Consider the following 19,382-nt stretch of genomic DNA (forward strand, 5'->3'; position numbering starts at 1 on the left):
CTCTTTAGCCTCTAACACGTCAATTTAACCCTGCTGTTAAGCATTTATATAAAGATTTCATAAATATTTAATGACACTAATGTAGTTGTAAGCAGATAAAAGGGTTTATTATTGGAATTGTTTTCCTTTGGGCACCCATAAGTGGATGCTGGTGTATAAACAGATAATAAATGACGATGTAGTGCAAACATGAAACATGTTTTCATATAAGACGTTGACAAATACTGTACACCACAGAACGCTTGTCATGTCAGATTACAGCTGTATTATAGTAGTGTATTATAAAACTTCTTAATGTATATTTACAACATATAAATGCTAAATGGAGGGGTTAAAGTAAGTAAAATAAGACGAGTATATCTAACATGACATGCAAAAATATAGTGTGAAAGCACAAAGGCTATAACAAAATGAATGTGCTCAAATATTCAGTCTTGGGGTTCATAGAGTGCGTCAATGAATGAAAGACAAAGGGAGAGTTCTTATATATGTATCTCTCTCTTTATATATATATATATATATATATATATATATATATATGTATATATCCTTCCTGCAGCAGAGGCACTGAAGCTTCCCTCATTGTCAGTAGGTGACCCCTACTGCAAGATATATCTTTTAAGGAGGACGCCCCTGATGGACTTACCCACCAGTCTGAGTAAAGTGTGGAGCTCCTTATCACATTACAATACACCAAGGTGGGTCTCATACCATGTAGCTAAATCTTTTATTCCTTAACCTTCTGTCTGTGTGTCCACTGTGGTGATATAATACCACAGAAATACAACTCAACACAATGTACAGTTAAATAGCTGTTACCACTTGTCGTCCATCTGTGTGTGTGTGTGTGTGAGGTCTTTAGGGCAGCTGTGCCTGTCACTCCTCAGTAGTTATTGTTAGAAACAAATGGTGCCAGTGGGATAACTTTCATGACACGTTTGTTCTTTTTAAAGTAGCCGGAAGCCGAACAGACTGAATGTCAGTCACACCTCAGTGTGTGTGTGGTGTTGAGATGGTCCAGAGAGGACACACTATCAGGTCAGTAACCGTAGCAAAGTTATCTAACTGGCACTGGATTACAAAATACAACCCCCAGACCCCTAACACTACATCACGACTCCAAAAATACATAGAAAGATAGATTGACCCCCAAAATGGTCACAGTTTACAAGAGAAATGACAGTTGCATTCATTTCTTCCTCTCTCATCTTTTCCTGTTATGTTAAATATCCAGTACTTTTACTTCTTTGGGCCTCAAACAGTTAATGAAATAAAACAATTTGAAAAGTTTAGAAACTAAGCTAGCTGACTGCAGCTTCATGTTTAGCATACAGATGAGCTCAGGGCCGGATCATGGTCTTGTGAGGCCCCTGGACACACCCCCAGACTTGTTGAGTATTGTAGTCATGTAAGCATGGAAGACCCTCACACTGGGGGTCCTTGTGGTCCGCTTACCTTCTGTGTTTTAGTTCCAAACACGAGAGGACACAAAGCATATTGTAAGACATACCACCTTTATTAAATGCACAGTATCACAAGGAACATTTCCATTAATTGTGGATAAGCTACTCACATGATGCACAAAGCATTGAATTGATTGATAGAACTGGCTGATTAAAGCAGGATTAAATCTGCCAGGAGAGAGCGCGCGCACACACGCACACACACACACACATACACACATACACACATACACACACACTCTTGCATACAAGATGCATGTGCAAACACACGCACACACACACACACCATCTCAGAGACATTAGTTACACGCACAAACACATACTCTGCATTCATGCAGTAAGTAAAATTTGTTATCTGCACAGGAATGAAAACTGTAATCTTTTTTCATTTACCATATATTTACAAAAAAATCATGAATGCCCCTCCCCCCCCAACCTTCAAGATAGATTACATTCAAAAAAGGTCCCGACCCTTCTAGATTACATTCAAAATAATATACTATTCATGATGCAAAGTCACAGTTATTCATCTGAAAGAGGATCAAAATAGGCTACAGTCCGCCAGAGGTTGAGTGGTGGGGTTGGCCTGGAGGCGACCTTTGACCTCCTCGCCAGTCGGCCACACGTCTGCTGGGACGCCTGTCAGCTAGGAGAGATCTCGATGTGTAATCAGATCCAGAGTCTATGGTCCTCCAGCAGACAGGCAGCATCTCAAACAGCCTCTGTGTAAGCTCCCCATCACAGTGGAGAGGAAAGAGGAGATTGTTTTTCTTTTTCTTTTCTTTTTTTTCTTCAGAGAAAAAAAACAAACACATTGTTCAAATAAAGTCCTCTGCAGATCAAAAGTTGCCCAAAAAAGGATTGTATTCTCACCGGTATTATGAACGAGCACAAAAAAAATATACAATGTAGCACAAATAAAATCCTATTTACATATAGTATGTATTGCCAGTGGCCCATAACACGTTGTCTTCAATAGATGTCACACAGTTTTGACGTGATACCTGCTTGAAACAGATTATACTATTAAACGTAGCCTACTATTGATATAGACAAATATCAGAACTGTACAGAATGGACAGCAATTTATGTACAGCAGACACGTGACTATTATACAGAACTGACAAACGCTGTAATAAAAACATAGAGGGACACTGAATCATTTTCATCAAGGACAATGTGTCAAGAGTCAGGACTTGCCTCAATCATGGCCGGCAGAGCGAGGGTGAAATGTTTTAGTTTTTATCTGTTATTAAGTCAAGTTGAGGTCGAGGCGGAGAGAGTGGTCTGCCGCTCAGGTTGTGCATTTGGGGGTTAAGTAACGCTACAAAGTGCACTTAACATAACTTATTGTCTCAGAAGAGAGACCTCCTGCTTTATGCCTCCGTGTGGAAATACATGACGGTTATGATGAAGGAGTGATTTCTGCTCTTTTGCAAAGATTAACACAGAAGTTTGTACAACACACTCGGCCCACCACACTTGCTTTAATACCTTAGGCTCTATGGAAGTGCATTTCTGCCAATGTGATGACAAAAGTCCCGAATTAATGAGTTAGTATCTCAAAATATTGATACACTTTTTCAAAATAATGACTTATCTCATAATAATGTGGAACTCTCAAAATAAGAAACTCTTTGTATGTTGTGAGAAACATTCTCATTATAATGATTTGCAGGATCTTTTTTCCATCACTAGTCTTAAGGTTTCATCATATGTTTTTCTTTTACTGACAGGAATGGTCTCCATATGAAACAAGACAAATGCAGAAAATGAATTAATTAAGAATGCGTTTTAAACCATTTTTCAAGCAGCCTATACAAATGTGCTTTTGCATACCCGCTGTGAGGAGCTGTGTCAGTCCCCGCCCCGCTGACTGGGGGCCGCCCAGATGAGATGAAAGCCCCCCTGGGACACTTTAATGGCAATCAGACTCTAAATGAATCTTTTTTTCTTTTTTTTTTTGCTGCGGCCTCTCTTAGCCTACTGTGTAGAATTAAAGATTACATCTTCAAAGCACACTCTCGTAATACAAATAAATGCCAAATAAACGAGTAGCAACTCCAATACACATGAAAAACAAAGTGCTGAAAACAAATAGCTCCTCAGAATATTGCACTGCATCAAAATGCCCATCAATCCCTCTTAGAAATGACTCAGAAACTCAACAGGCACAATGTTTTAAACAAAAAACTGCCTCTGAAGACGCATACAGAACCACATCACTTACAGATATGGGCCACCGAACAAAAAAGCTTTTGCTGGTGAATGAAAAACAAAACAGAAACAAAACTGTGCTCATTTTTTTAGCTCAACGCCGCCCAGTCCTCATTCTCTGTGCTTTAGATCCATCAAATGAAAAGGTTGTGAAATGAGTAGAGCACTCCGACAACATTGAAAACACCACTTTTTAAATATAGATGACCTCGTGTGTAGATATTTACATAAAATAGGACAAATGATGATAGCTCTGTTAAAAAAAAAAAGGTGTAAAATGCTGTATGCCCTTGTGTTTCACAACCTCAACATTGACTTTACACGGGGAAGTCCTTCAATGGACTTGAGTAGGTTATATATAACAGACACAGGCATCTATGAGAATATATATATGTGGGTTTCACACTGTTTCTTAAACGTACAGGTATAATAATAATATACGCGTACGTTTAAAATTCAAACCAGCAAAAGTTTCTGATGATCCAAAAACCACAGATTGAAATCAACGGCTCGGTATGAAAGAGTCAACATTATAAATTCTACAAATATTAAAATAGTCTGTGACATATAAAAGAAAAAGCTTCAGCTGTAACTCAATGAGTACTTGTTTTTTTAATCTTCCTGCTGAATATGTTGCTCTGTGTGTTGAAAGAAGAAGCCAAAGCTCTATTTACAAAGCTGTGTCCATACACTGTCCATTATGGAGACACATTATTTTCCCTTTCATTCCCAACAAATATGGAGTACAGGAGATTATTAATGCGGTGAATGTAGACAGAGTATGATTCTGATTATCGGGTTGATTTTATCTCGGTGTGTGTGTGGATAAAGTTACATAATCCTGTATGCGTTTTGGTTTCCCTTTGTGAAACATGCCTCAGTTAACGTCGTCTGCAAATGAACAAGAAAAGAAAAGCAACAAAAAAAGGTTAAAAAATCGCTCAAAATTTAAGGCTTTTCTCGATGTAATGAGGACACGGACAGTAGCATTTACAGGGACATTTACAGCCAGGTACTGTACACACACACACCCACGCAGTCGCACAACCTTCGTTTCCTCCTCCCCTCTCCGTCTCATCATGTGCAAACACACACACAACCACTCGTCCACGTACGAAGCCCCAGCTCACACACATGCACGCCAAAGTACATACAAGAACACCGGTGCATCAGCCCAGTATGTCCAGGTACACAGGTGAGGCCTTGGCGAGGCTCTGGAGCATGCTGTGGATCTCCTTGATGTTCAGCCTCATGTAGGGCTCCCTCTGCCAGCAGCCCAGCATCAGGTCGTACACCTCTTTAGGACAGGTACGGGGCCGCTGCAGCACGCGGCCCTGGGTGATGCACTCGATCACCTGCAGGGTACAGGGGGATATAACACACAGTCTACTGTTTGGCTGTGGTGTTCAAATATAAGCAATGCAGAAAGATCTCCACAGATGTTGCAAAAATCAAGTGAAGACAAAGATGATTTAAATATGGCAATCATTAAGTTTTGGCATTTAAGTAGAAATAATTGTGAGGTCATTTTCAATGCATCCTCACATAACAGCGTTTTATGGTTTGTTTTAATTCAGATGACATACCAACACATTTGTCAAAATAAGGTTTCCTCCCACCATCATAAAACATGCAGGTGTTCGGTTCATTGATGACTCTAAAAATAAGAATTGCCCGTAGGTGTGAATGGTTGTCTGTCTCTGTTCGTCTCTATGTGCCCCCTGATAGACTGGCGTCCTGTCCAGGGTGTACCCCGACTCACGCCCGATGTCAGCTGGGATCGGCTCCAGCCCCCCGCGACCCCGACAGGGACAAGCGGTTGAAGATGAATGAAAGAAGTTGTGCCCTTGTTGTTTTGGGGCATCAGCTACGGACCACAAAGTCCACAAAGATTCATGTCCAGTCAGTTGCATTTTTTTCTCCATCTCTCTCTCCTCTCATTTCCTGTCATCTCTCCACTGTCACTATCTCATAAATACCTAATAAATGTATTTTTGTTTAATAACAGAAGGACACTGATATGAAATTAAGAAACACAATTTAGAAATAAATCTTAATTGCAGAAATGGATCTGAAAAAAAATCAATACCATATAGAAAAACGTTATTTGATTTCTGCTAAAAGTTAAAACATTAAGTGAAATATTACGTAAGATATTAAGATATTTAGTGCTGCACTTTCACAACATTAGGAGACTCAGAAAAATGGTCAAAAATGATGGGGCTTCAGTATCTGTCAAGCTCCAAAAGCACTGGGTACTACATTTCCCATAATGCAACCTGAGGCATTTCTTATACTGAATTCATATCATATTGGACTTATCATAATTATGAGTATCCAGCCTGTAAATAGTGTTCATAACAACACCCAAGTGATAATTATGACTTGGTTAGTTACTAATACAGGGATGCCTTAGATCAGTCGCCATCTGATGACATCATCAGGGTTATTTTTCTCTGACATGACATAGCCGTTTGTTTTCACTTGCTGAGTTGTACTCCTCATGAATACATTGATTTTCAGTCGAATGTTTTCATGCGACTGGCTCAAAGTTTGATCGCTTTTCAAATGAAATAGAATAATTACTTGTGCTGCTTCCGTTAAACCTTGACTCTTTAGTTTAAATAGTTAAACGTTTTGCGTCACATACCCCTGATTTGTAATCGATTTCCCAAGTTTCCAACCGTAGACCACCGGGAGAAAAGTCTCTGTGTTTAAGAGTAGGTCGTGAATATGTGTAATTTAAAGTGTCTCTGCGTCTGACCGAGAGTCTCTGCAGACCTCGTGTGACTCTGACCTCATTGTTGGAGAGCTGGTACCAGGGCTGCTTGCCGTAGGTGAAGATCTCCCACAGCACCACGCCGAGGCTCCACACATCGCTCTCTGTGGTGAACCGCCGGTACATGATGCTCTCTGGGGGCATCCAACGGATTGGCAGCATCGTATGACCGCCCACCTCCAGAGAGAGAGAAAGAGAGAGAGAGGTTAGAGGTGGCTGGATGGACTTTAGCCAAGCTCGACAATGACCATGTCGTTTTGCTGTTTCACCACAAAAACTAATGTATGCACCATGAAATTTGGTACAGACGTTCGTGGTGCCAAGAGGATCAGTTCTAATGCCTTCTAGTGCATTGGAACTGATGCCTACCTACACACAAGAGGGATGCTGCATCAATGCATTCATGTCTTTATCAGTGTAAACTTAAACATGATGGTTGGTAATGCATCGAAGATAGGTTTGAAGGGGTAGACAGCACTGTTGAACATGCATGTTCTACAATGAAGGGTCACAGAGAAACTGACGACTTATCTTGCAAAAAAGTACCAAACGAAAAGGTTTGAAACATTTACATTTAATGATTCTGTGACAAGGTGGTGGTGGTGAGGGGGTTAGCATTGTCTCCTCACAGCAAGAAGGTTCCTTGTTCGAATCCGGGCTGGGGCCCTTCTGTGAGGAGTTTGCATGTTCTCCCCGTGTCTGCGTGGATTGTGTCCGGGTTCTCAGGCTTCCTCCCACAGTCCAAAGACGTGCGTGTGTTAGGTTAATTGATGACTCTAAAATTGCTGTAGGTGTGATAGACTGAGTACCCCATCTCACGGCTAATGTCAGCTGGGATCGGCTCCAGTATAATATTAATATTAAATCTATATATCTATAATCTATAACACTAATATTAAATGTTGGCACACTAAAACGCTAATTTACCTTGGCATAGAGCTCGAGACATCCACTCAGTATTACACAATACACTTCAACAGCACCCTTCAAACTGCATCCTCACAGTTGAACACCTCCCAAAAGCTGAACATTAGAACCTTTATGGACTGTTGCGCTAGCCTGCATTAGCTTTAGCTAAGTGTACTTAATAAACTGGCAACTGGGTGTGTTTTTTTTTATTTTATCTTTTATAGTGAGCAATTAAGTTTAGTCACTCTGGCATTCCTGAAACACGGCTGTTATTACATCAAAACCTTTTATCCAACCAGCGTCTTCCTGTCTTCTTCCATCAGATATTTCCTGCCTAAATGCATTTCCTCCTCTCACTGACTCCTCTTTTATCTAATCACCACCCTTTCACGTTCATCACCTCACCTGAACTCAGATGCACCTTCATACCATCATATATGACACTCCTTATAACTGGCAGATCAACAAAGATGCACAGATGTACATCTATATAATAACATAATTCAAGTTTTATTCCCCACTAAGCTAATTATTAAGCCATGCCATCCACCAAATGTGAGTTTTATGCAGTTATATTCCTGGTTGATCTGATTTATTGTATCACATGCCACCCTTTGACTTGTATAATGGCAGCAGCATTATAGAAGATGAGACAGGCTCATGTTGTTAGCTGCGTTCGTGCTCTTTCTTTCTATTTGATAAAAATGTTTGATATCAGGAGCTGGTGACAGGCAGGCCCTCTTTATGGCGATCTTATCTGATGCAGGGAAATGCATCTCGGAGATGTTGTTTTTGTGTGTTTAGATTTCTGACTCCACTTCGGGCAGCAGAGGGCACTGTGGGATACAAGCTGGGATCTCAGAGAGAAAGGATGAGTGAATAAAACGCATCCATCTGCTTCTCAACATGACATTTTTTTTTCTTTTTGTATTTTAGCATCAAAATCTAATCTTCTCATGGCCATCAGTGGGTCAGAACATCTCCTAGTGTACCGTACCTCTCTGCAATATGATGCCATTCATGTATGTGAGTGTATGTATTAACCTCTTGCCAAGGCAAAAAGGAGAAACTGTGTTTTTATACTGTTGCCCCTTATTACCATGGAAATAGTAATTTTATGCAGATTATAGAATTTGCATTTAAATGGTATTAAAAATAGATAAAATACCTCTGGTTAAAATTGCAATTTCTGCTGCTACGTAGTTATTTCAGGCCAAAACTGGAATAAAAATATATTTACATATTTGTGACTGCGCGTTTGTGGCTACATTTCCATATATATCAGGGGTGTGTGTGTGTGTGTCTGTGTGTGTGTGTGTGTGTGTGTGTGTGTGTGTGTGTGTGTGTGTGTGTGTGTGTGTGTGTGTGTGTGTGTGTGTGTGTGTCTGTGTGTGTGTGTGTGTGTGTGTGTGTGTGTGTGTGTGTGTGTCTGTCAGACACTGGGGGCATGATGAGGTGAGAAAAGAAGAAGAAATAATTAAAACTACTGTGGACTCACTCTGTAGTAGTCTGTGCTGTAAACGTCTCTGGACATGCCAAAGTCCCCTATCTTGACCAGCAGGTTTTCTCCAACCAGGCAGTTCCTGGTTGCCAAGTCTCTGTGGACAAAGTGTTGGGAGGCCAAGTAGACCATGCCAGCAGCAATCTGTTGGGCAATGTGCAGCATCTGGGACTGGGTGAGCTCCACTTGGATGCTGTGTTGACCGTCGGCCATTAGCACTGCATCAGGCCCGTGGGACCTGCACCCAGAAACCGAATCAGAGCTTCAATCAATCCTACCACTGAAGAGTTTAAAGAAAAATACAAGACCAAATATTAACACTTGAAGCTGAAACCACTAACTTTTTGGACATTTTGCTGATAAAAAAACTAAAACAGTTAATAAGTTATCAGAATGGATGCAGATTAATCTTCTATCAATCCACATATCATTTCAGCCATTAGTTTTTTTCGCCCTTCAATGATTTCTAGATTATCTAACCAAATGGAAATGTCTGTTGTTGGCTAATCCAACAAAGTAAACACCTAAAATCTGAATTATGCAAAACAAAACCTGTGAATCCACCCAGTGAGTAGATCAATGCTTATCTTAGCATAAAGCCCAGAAATGGGTAAAAAGCTATCAAGGCTCTGACGAAAAGCCAGCACGTCAAATCTCATTTGTTTAATTTGGGCAGAAACTTTAGTCTAAAGATGTCAAATTGTGTTTGTTTTTGTTTTTTACAGGGATTATATGATGGATTATTTCTTGGTCCAGAGCATTGACTTCCTGTATGATCTGCTGGTTGCCTGGCAACTTCATGGTGACAACAGAATTCCAGGAAGTTACTGCCCCCAGCCAGGAAATAGCCTTAAAATCGCCTACTGCATTACATACCATGTATACTATCGTTCAACATACTGTTGTGTGAATAAACAGTTGTACTGTATGTATCTACACTGTAATTGCCACATCACTTCCTGGGAGCCTCCTGGCCGCGCAAACCTCAACTCCACCGGCATCACCAGATAATTCTTAGATTACTGGAAAAGGTAAGCAACTCGTCCAATGAATGCAGGTGACAAAATCGCTGTTTGTAATATGTAGAAATGTCAATTGAAGCGTTATTGGCATTACAAAGCTGCCTTGGTTTGTTATGAACGTTATTTATGCTGGTGTATTGTCCAGCGTTTGCATACTGTAATATTTCACCCAATGCTAAGTAATTCACATACTGTTACGTAATATATCATTTTCCCTCAACAGTTTGTGTTAATGTTCAATCCCTCTGTATTATAGCAGACAGCTCTTATTACAGGACTTTGTTAGATTAGATTACTTCTGGGGTCAGTGAGGTCGGTTAGTCTGCCCTGAAAACTCTCTGGAGCCGGCTAAGGCCACGTTTCCCTCTTGGCGTCTCCTATCTTATTCTTCGCGGGGCCCAGACACAGCTGCCGTTTTAGAAGATAGCGTTCACCGTCACTCTTTCTGCATTTCCTAGCCGGGGTGAATCTTTAATGTCATGTTTATGCATTATAGCCAATGAATAGCCAACACATCTCCTCTTGCTATAAGAATCTGATCTTTGCTGTTGACGACTCTTCTGTTCTCCTTGGTGAAGTAATTAAAGTCCTTCAGTATAAGACTTATAGGACTCTGGCATCAATAAATCAATAAATGATTCCCTACTAACTACTGGTTTCATACTAATGTTTATGACTGAAAACTAGAAAAATAAATCACCTACTGTTATAGCATCCTAAATAGCATGTTAGCATGGCATTTCAGAAAAGACCCCTCACATACAACCCCCTTTTTAAAAAAAACTACCTTTTTCTGTTTTGTACAAATTTAACTAAAAGAGAATATGAAGTATTACTTGGTGAGCTTCAAAGATGCAAGTAGACTTTTTATTTTCTTAATCTTTGTACAGAGCCGTAGCTGTTTCCTGTCTTCATGCTAAGCTGAATGCCTGCTGGCTGTGGCCTTAAATCTAATGTACAGATAAGAGTGAAATTGATCTTCTCGTCCGTATATCCCAAAATTTCTGAACTACTCCTTTTTAAAGCATGCCAGTATTTTAGGTCAAAAGGATCCTACCTGAGGAACTTGTTTAGGTCACCATGTTTCATATATTCAAACACCATGATAAGCGGGTCACTCTCTACACACACGCCGTAGAAAGTGACAATGTGTTCATGCTGCAGGTTGGTGAGGAGCTCGGCCTCTCTGTAGAAGTCCGCTCGGCCGCTCTCGTTGGCCTCCTTCAGAGTCTGACAAAGACACAAAGACGAGGCGAGGAGCATTACACCCAAGGATGAACATCTAGTCAATAGAATTCACTAACTGAATGACAAGTGCATTGATTATATTATCTGTACCTTCACTGCCACGTGGAGCTTCTCCTGGTCTGGTGTCAGGTTATAGCACTCAGCCAGAAACACCTTCCCGAAGGCCCCCTCTCCCAGCTCCCGCTTCAGCACAATGTTGTGTCTCTTGATGTGCTGGACAACTTTAATGCAGAATAAGACAAATCAATCTCAAGGTCACGAGAGCATCAGTGTTATTTCGTGGTCATTTCTGTGTATGTTAAATGGAGCGAGGTTAGGATTCAGGAATGTATTAGTAACGGTTATGCAGGTCAAGTTAGATCAGGGCTGCAACTAAGATTTTTATTATTGATATTTTTCAATCGACTCATTCTACTCATTTTAGCTGTGATTGTATTACATATTATGCTTAATCCTTTATACCTACACCTAGGATTTGGGATGCATTTAGTAAATCAAGTGATTAGTTCTGTCATTTTATTGTATATTTAATTTCTAAATATTTACATATATTTTTCTAAAATATACTTGTCACTTTTAGTCCTTTTTATACCGACACCAAGGATGTTCAAGAATGCACGTGTTAATCATTTGTCATGCTGAATGTACTGTACATTTATACATTTCCAATTTTATTGCTTTATTATTATTATTATTATTATATTTTTTTCTGTATTCGGCTCTCACGTTAATAAGATCTCAATGTGACCTCCTGATTAAATAAATTACATATTTGGCAATTTAATTAATAAATGAATATGGAAAATATCAGAAAATTGTAAAAAGCAATCTTCAGATGGCAAGATTTCTTTGGTGAACAGTCCAAAACTGAAAGATATTCAATTTATAATAAAATAAATTGACCAATCGATTCAGCATTTACTATAATTTCTTATAGTAAACCACATGTGTCTGATGAAGGCAAAAAGCCTTGGGGTTCATTCTGCTGAGTGGAGCCTTCTGTGAACAAGCTATCACGATGCAGCAGGATGCTGACAATACATATGGCGCCTGGCTGTGACCCCTGCATGGATTTATCAGAAAAAGGTCCGGGTTACCGGTCATTTGTGGAGCGAGGCGGTAACTCACACGTGTCAGATTTCAGCATGCTGCCGGAGTTACGGAAGTACTGTGGGTTCTCAATGACAGGAATCTTTGTCATCCCAATGATCACTGCGTCTGGACCCATCTCCGAGGACGACGGAGTGTTGTTGCCATTGGAGACGTGATGAAGAGGGCTGGCAGAGTCATCGTCATTACTGATGACTGAGGAGGAGCCTGGGGAGCCACAGAGGATGAGGTGGAGAGGACAGAAAGACAGGAGAAGAGTGAGGGCGACATGTGGAGAGAAGAAAGGCAATTGTGGTCATGGAAGAGGAGGAGGAGTAAAAAGAGGGTTGGAGTAAGAAAAGCGATAGAAGGACTGGTAAATACCAGTTCTGCATAATGACAAAAAGATACCAGAAGATCAGTGGTAGATGTCATCCTAAATCCATCATCCTAAGTCATTTTTATACAGATACAACTGAAATGAGCAACAGTAACACACCCCTATATCTATATATAAGTAGTATATATTTTACTTTATACCACACTATAATAAAGTAGTTGTAAGCAGATTTAGGTGTTAATGTACAGTATCTAAGACAATGAAGCATCCATGACTGTGATGAAAGATATTTTAGGAGTTTAGATCATGTTTATAAACACCTGCCTGGGATTGATTTGTATAAAAATGAGTATAAACACTATTAAATGTGTATAAACTGTTGATAAGGGCTTTGTTTACGTGTGTCATCAATCATGTTATGCAATGTTATCAACTGTTATACATCAGTTACAGGTGCTTCTTAATAGGATTTATAAGTGTTGATACATCTAATAACACAAAAGAATCTGAGCATTAAACTATCCTTGTATTAAACTACAACACGCTGCGCACTGTTCATGTACAGCTGATCAAAGGTCAAATAAAATGTCACTAAGTCAACTCTTGTGATTTTAGAATAGTTGTACATTTTGGAAAGTTTGGTAATTCGCTTTATTTTTTGGTCAAGATTTAGATGAGGAGGTTGATATCACTCTTGTGTCGACGCTAAATATGAAGCTATGGCCAGCAGTCGGCTAGCTTAGCTTAGCATAGCATAAAGACTTGGAAACAGGAGGATTTTCTTAGTGTCTGACAGAGCAAAGCTAGCTTTCCCCACCTGTTTCCAGGCTTTATGCTAAGCTAAGCTCACCAAACAGATATGTGAGCGGTATCAATATTCTCCTCTAACTCTGGGCATTTAAATAGGCGTATTTCTCTTAATGCCATACTATTCCTTTAGGAGAATTAGTTCACCTTTAATCCCAAACTTGGAGTTTCTTCCATATTTCAGAATGATCACCATCAGTACGCAGCCAGTCAAGGCAACTCCTGCGATACCCACAACGACATACACCTAGAGAGACACACAAAAACAGATTGTTTGAAACAAAACTGTCGACAAACACACCTCATGTTCTTTAAGATCAGTGGTTCCCAACATGAAAGTGAGGAGTCATGAGATTATTTATATAATAGGCAAGCAGAAAAGCAAATATTTATGTTATATAAATGTATGTTTATATTCTCAGACTCTACTCTAATGTTTGCTTTTTGTGTCTTGAGTATTATAAAGTCATCTTAACAAGTAAACATTTGTTTTAGGGGGCAACAAGCCAATAGGATGTGGACCGCTGCTTTAGATGGTGAGAGCTGATGAACATCACTTACTGCCACACTATCGTCCAGCGGAGGGAGTGGAGAATCTGAAAAAAATCAAAATGCTTGTCAGGATATAGAATAATAACTATTAATGCTGACTGATAAGTGTTTCATAGTGTGAAGGCATTCAAACTCCTACCAGTGGTGTCTGGGCAGAGGCAAGACGCAGGCACAGGTCATATAAAGAGAAACAGATCATGGAAGAGTTAATTTTAACTACAATTACTATCAAAGTGTAAACATGGTTGGTTTTTATAAAGCTGAATCATTACTCACAGTAGTAGAAGGGGTCTTCAGCTGAAAAGAAACATATACGTGTACGTTAGCACTCATCTTCATAAACAGAAATGTGCTGACTTCTTACTGAATGTCGTCCTGTAAAAAGACACCTGTGTGGTCGATGTCAGGCGGGTCGATGAACTGGGCAGACACCTTCTTCTCGTCCCGGCCGTACTTGTTCTTCGCCACCAGCCTGTACATGCCGTTGTGGATGTGTGTGGGGTTGACCAGCTGCAGGCAGCCGTGGTACTCGCTCTCGGTGGACACGTGGATCATGGTGCGGATGTAGTCCTGCTCCAGCAGAGCCACGTTCTCGTGGTACCACTGCAGCTCAGGCTTGGGGTTCCCCGTCACGCTGAAGGGGATGCACCAGTGATGGTCCCGCTCTGGCCCCAACAGCTGCTGGATGGTGGGGGCAACTGACACGGAGGCAAACGGTAGAGGAAGAGTAATAACGGGATGATAGGAAATCAACACCAGGAGTAAAAGCCAGTAGGAAGAGCAACATTTATGGGCTTCAGAGAGGAGATGCATTTTGGGGGATGGAAGGTTTGGGTTGAAGAGAGGAGAGGCCGATCACGCAACACTTAAATGCTGACATCAGGAAAACATGGAAGAGGAGAACGAGGAGAGATGTGACACTGAACGAGCAGAAGAGTGTGGTAAGGCATGAGGAGCTTCACGGGAGGAAGAGTTACGGACAGGAAACATGGAGAGTCAATAAGATTTGCCTAGAGACAGTAATGAAAATAAACTGAGGAGCCTCGTGCTTCCAATGAAAAAAAAACAAGGTTCAGAAGAAAGCATTTAAAAGATTGTGAGAGGAAATTAGACTACATAAAACTTACAAAGGGAAAAAGAATCTCTAAAGATGTACAGCGTGTTAACATTTACAGTCAATAGTAATAGAAAAGCATGAGTCCTTACAGAGAATATTGAGTGTAAGGGTGGCCTCAGTCTGACCGACCATGTTCTCAGCGCTGCATACGATCACCCTGCCATTATCATCAGGCGACAGGTCTGACAGTGTGAGCCTGCTCTCCGTATCCAAAGGATCAATCTGGAAACAACATCATTATTGTATTGTATTATGTGTCCTATGTATATGTAAAACTTGTGTGATGATGATCTTCCGTACTTGTATAATAACAAGTAAGAAGCTTGTGATTTGGGAGAGGTGGAGAATGAATCTCAATGAAATGTTTATTCAAAATCCGGGAATGTTGTGGAGCACGGATGATGACAGGACGGGACGGTTGTATACTTTCGATGTTTATAAGTTAGCCTCTTTTGTCGCAAACGCCTGGAAGAAACATCAGGATGGTTTATGTTGTTATAAGTATTGTGAAGCGTCTACTTTTTAGTTTCTGGTCTTTCTCGTGTTAATAATGGTGTTCACAAATTAAGATTTCCGCATACAAAACATGTTGTTATTTATGTTGCCTGTTAAACTATCCAACAATATATAGGCCTGCAAGTACAGCTGAAATGATTAGACAATTAATCAATTGATTGAACGACAACTATATTGTTTGAGTTTTTTTTCACAGCTTCTCAAACTTGAAGATTCTTCTGCATTGAATACTTTTACTTTTACTACTTTAAGAACACGTTTCCATATTTTATTTACATGCTTTTATTTCCAGTGCAGGACTTTTATTTGTAACAGAATTTCTTCTCTTTTTTTTTTTTTTTTACAGTGTGGCGCTTGTACTTTTACTTCATTAAAGGATCTAATTACTTCTTTTATCACTGTTAACACCACACTCTGCAACTGATAATGAGGCTACTCATACTGGTTATGTTTCTTATTATCAACAGATCCTATGAAAATATACTGATGACGATGTAGATCTTCACAGGCACCAATAGCTTGAGTATAAACATAGTTTCATCTTATTTTAATAATCACTGATGTGTTTTCTATTGTGAGAATCGTAATAATTTGGTAAATCAATATTGTGTTTGGTTTTAGTCTTTCGGGATTTGTTTGACGATTAGAAAACAGGATCAAACCGCCTACAGCTCTATCACGACCTTCATAGGAGCACGTCTCACAAGTTATGTTTTCAACCACAGACGTCCAATCTTGTCCACTCCACTCGAACAATAATACCCTGAAGGTAACCGGGAGTGGTGGACCCGGACCAAAGGTTTACACAGGAAGCCATGTGTTAGACGGTCTCACCTCGTGGTGGGTAGATAGCCAATCAAGGTTCCACTGGATCTCAGGAGGAGGGGAGCCTGTGGCGCTGCACACAGCTTTGACATTACTCCCCTGCATCTCTGTCACGTTTTTTGGTGCGACGACCACTCTGGGAAGCACTGCGAGAAATGAGCAAACAGCTAAATTACTGTAAACCGGAACTTTACATAGATTTGTTTACAGATTTATTTCTGCATTTCCTGTCTCCATGAAGCGATCCTCTCTCTCTCTACGCGTTCAATATCAGATATCCCCAGCGTTGCTTATTATAACATGGTTTCACGTTACCACAATCTGGGGGAGTGAGTGCAGCGAAGGCCTTCGGCACTCCTCTGTCGTCTATGCACTTCAGGTCTGGATTGTCCGTTTCTTCCAGGAGCCTCAGTTTGATCCAAAAGTTCTCACAAACACAATCCAGGGGGTTACCGGACAGCAGGAGCCTGGGAAATCCGAACACAGCACATGAGAACCTTTTAGGCCGCACATACGCACAAACACAAACAAGAAGTTTACTGACAGTTTTCTGTGCACTTACGGGTATGTTGTGTTAAAGTTCTGAAATGTTCTCCATGACAGTGTGGATAGGTTATTGTCTCTGAGATTTCTAAAAGGGGGGAGGGAAAACAGTCATAATCCAAACAAGGCTACTTTTGTGTACATGAATGACACAACTAAAGAGAGTCTTCTTACACATATTGAAGTCTGGTATTGTTGTAAAATGCATCTGATGATATAGACGTCAACCTTGTCCTCATCACTGTTCTGTTGAGAGGTTAAAAAATGTAGAGTCAACATGTTATCTAGCAAACTATTTTGTGATTCCATATGAAAGACGTGCCGTTTGATACTTACAGGTTTCTGAGGTTGATGTAGTGCCTCAGACTGTTGTCGTTGATGTCAAACAGTCTGTTTTGATTAGTAATGTATCTGTGGAAGAATGGGAAAGTAAAACCCGTCATGACACACATGCACAGCGCAGAATGTAAAGTTTAGAGTTATAGATCCAGGCTAAGAAGCTAAACAACTTGACCTGAACTTAGTACGTGTGTTTGTTCTATTGTACAGTGTCACCATGGCAGAGTGAAACAAGAGAGTTGTGTTTGTGTATTTGAGGAAACTAAATACCATTACAGTTCTTTTTTACAAAGTCAGCTAAATGTGATATATACTGCCCACACAGCTGTCATTTTCCTCTACTGAGGGAATCTGGTCTGCAGCACAATATAATGTGAACCAGTAAACAGCATGTGTTTGCACATGAGTGACAGACATCATGCTTTTAGATGTTTTTAATGAGGATGGAAATATACCTGCTCTTTATGGCCTAACGATGACACTTCTTCATGTGACACCCCTGAATGTGTATTATAAAAATATCTAATAAGGTTGCAAAGAGGATGGACAGTGATCAGTACAGCTTGATTCATTTTTTAAAATACGCAAATCAAAACTTGGAATTTTTTTTTTTAAATGGGGACCAAACATGAAGAGTAACAAATGAAAAGGAGCATTTCAAATGATCATGACACTATATTGCAGAAGTAAACAAACCGTTCTCAGCCTCAGGAAAGAGTCCCAACTTAAATGTAGTTGCCTTGTGCTTAAAGACTGCGGGTTGTTTGAAATGCTGTTGGTGCGGAGACACTTTTGTTTACATGTGAACTGTACCTTAAACAATAGAAAGCAGCATATATTTAATACTTTATTATATTTATTTAAATTTCAAAGCAAAGTATCTTCAACAATGTAAAGGGTTGGTGCTGCTTCAGGAGGTTTGTCTGTATTCCCACACGGGGCACAGGATGTATGTATTTTAAATTCATGGTTAGCCAACACACCCAATCTTTATTGAAATGTTCTCCATATTTGTGTGATTGATTTGCTTCACAGTGTACCCAATAAAAACAGACTTTAGAAGGTGCAGGCTACAAGACTTCTATCATCCTCCTGATGGCTATATGTGACTCCTATAGTTCCAGTCTGTCTGCCTCAGAAAACTCACCAGTCTCCCCTCCATGGGTGCCATGCAGTTGTACACTTGTGCAGGGTTGTAGCAGGTACACTCCGACACAAGCCTACACACTGACGCAGATAAGGCTACATAACTGTGGGTAGCCTATCGCCGGCTGTATACAACTGATGTGATCGCATGTGTAATCTGCCGACAATGTGGTCATCTTTCTTTTTTTTTTTTTTTAATGTTTAGGTTATATCACACCACCGCCCAAAAGCCGAATTAACACCTCGGAGGCTGCGTCGGGCCTAAACATTTACTCCATCACTACCTCTGGAGCTGTTTTGTAAAGGAAACACCGACTAATCCAAATAAGCCTGACGCGCACTCTCACCACCATTACGCATACACACACACACACACACACACACACACACACACACACACACACACACACACACACACACACACACACACACACTCACACACACACACGATCCCAATCTCCACCACACGCGCGCACGCACACATATACTAGGCTACATGATCTGACAAACCCATATTATAAGACAAAAAAATACACATTTTGTGTTTGACATTAAGCGCAGAAGACAGAGGTCTATTGATCTTTACTCGGCGGGCTGAAATACATATCTGGCCTCCTGTTATTCATATCGCTGTTGATGTTATTATTACCTTTACAATTATCATAATCCTAGCCCTTGGGTATTATTGCGACCTACGATCGAAGGTAGTTCTTTGCGCATTGCATCCTGATAAGTTCATACGCTGCCTCAACGATCATTTTCATACACTTACATCTCGGTGATGTTTTCCATGTCATCTAACGTGAGGACAGGGAAATCCTCGATCCCTGGTACGGAATCAATACAAACAATCCTTGAGATGCTGCAAGTGCAGGATGCGGGGCAAGCATCGCTAAATCTCCACAGCCCCATCAAAACCAAAAACAATCCAAGACGAGCCATGCCATATTCCCCCGCGCTGGAGTCCAT

The 19,382-nt window shown here is 40.4% G+C and overlaps 1 protein-coding gene across 1 annotated transcript; it reads right to left on the reverse strand.

Annotated features, from left to right (window-relative positions):
- Positions 1–4,849: 4,849 nt before the first annotated feature.
- ntrk2b (neurotrophic tyrosine kinase, receptor, type 2b) lies at positions 4,850–19,382 on the reverse strand (the record flags this gene model as incomplete). The annotated part of the gene is made up of 16 exons (XM_083930381.1): positions 4,850–5,035; positions 6,478–6,636; positions 8,867–9,107; positions 10,949–11,121; positions 11,230–11,360; positions 12,268–12,456; positions 13,523–13,622; positions 13,937–13,971; positions 14,317–14,625; positions 15,134–15,266; positions 16,395–16,531; positions 16,701–16,852; positions 16,948–17,016; positions 17,103–17,174; positions 17,265–17,339; positions 19,186–19,382. 16 exons carry the CDS (start codon positions 19,380–19,382, stop codon positions 4,850–4,852), a joined length of 2,358 nt encoding a protein of 785 aa, XP_083786507.1.

This window comes from Echiichthys vipera (assembly GCF_963691815.1).
Source record: "Echiichthys vipera genome assembly, chromosome: 16".
Classification (NCBI taxonomy): Eukaryota; Metazoa; Chordata; class Actinopteri; order Perciformes; family Trachinidae; genus Echiichthys; species Echiichthys vipera.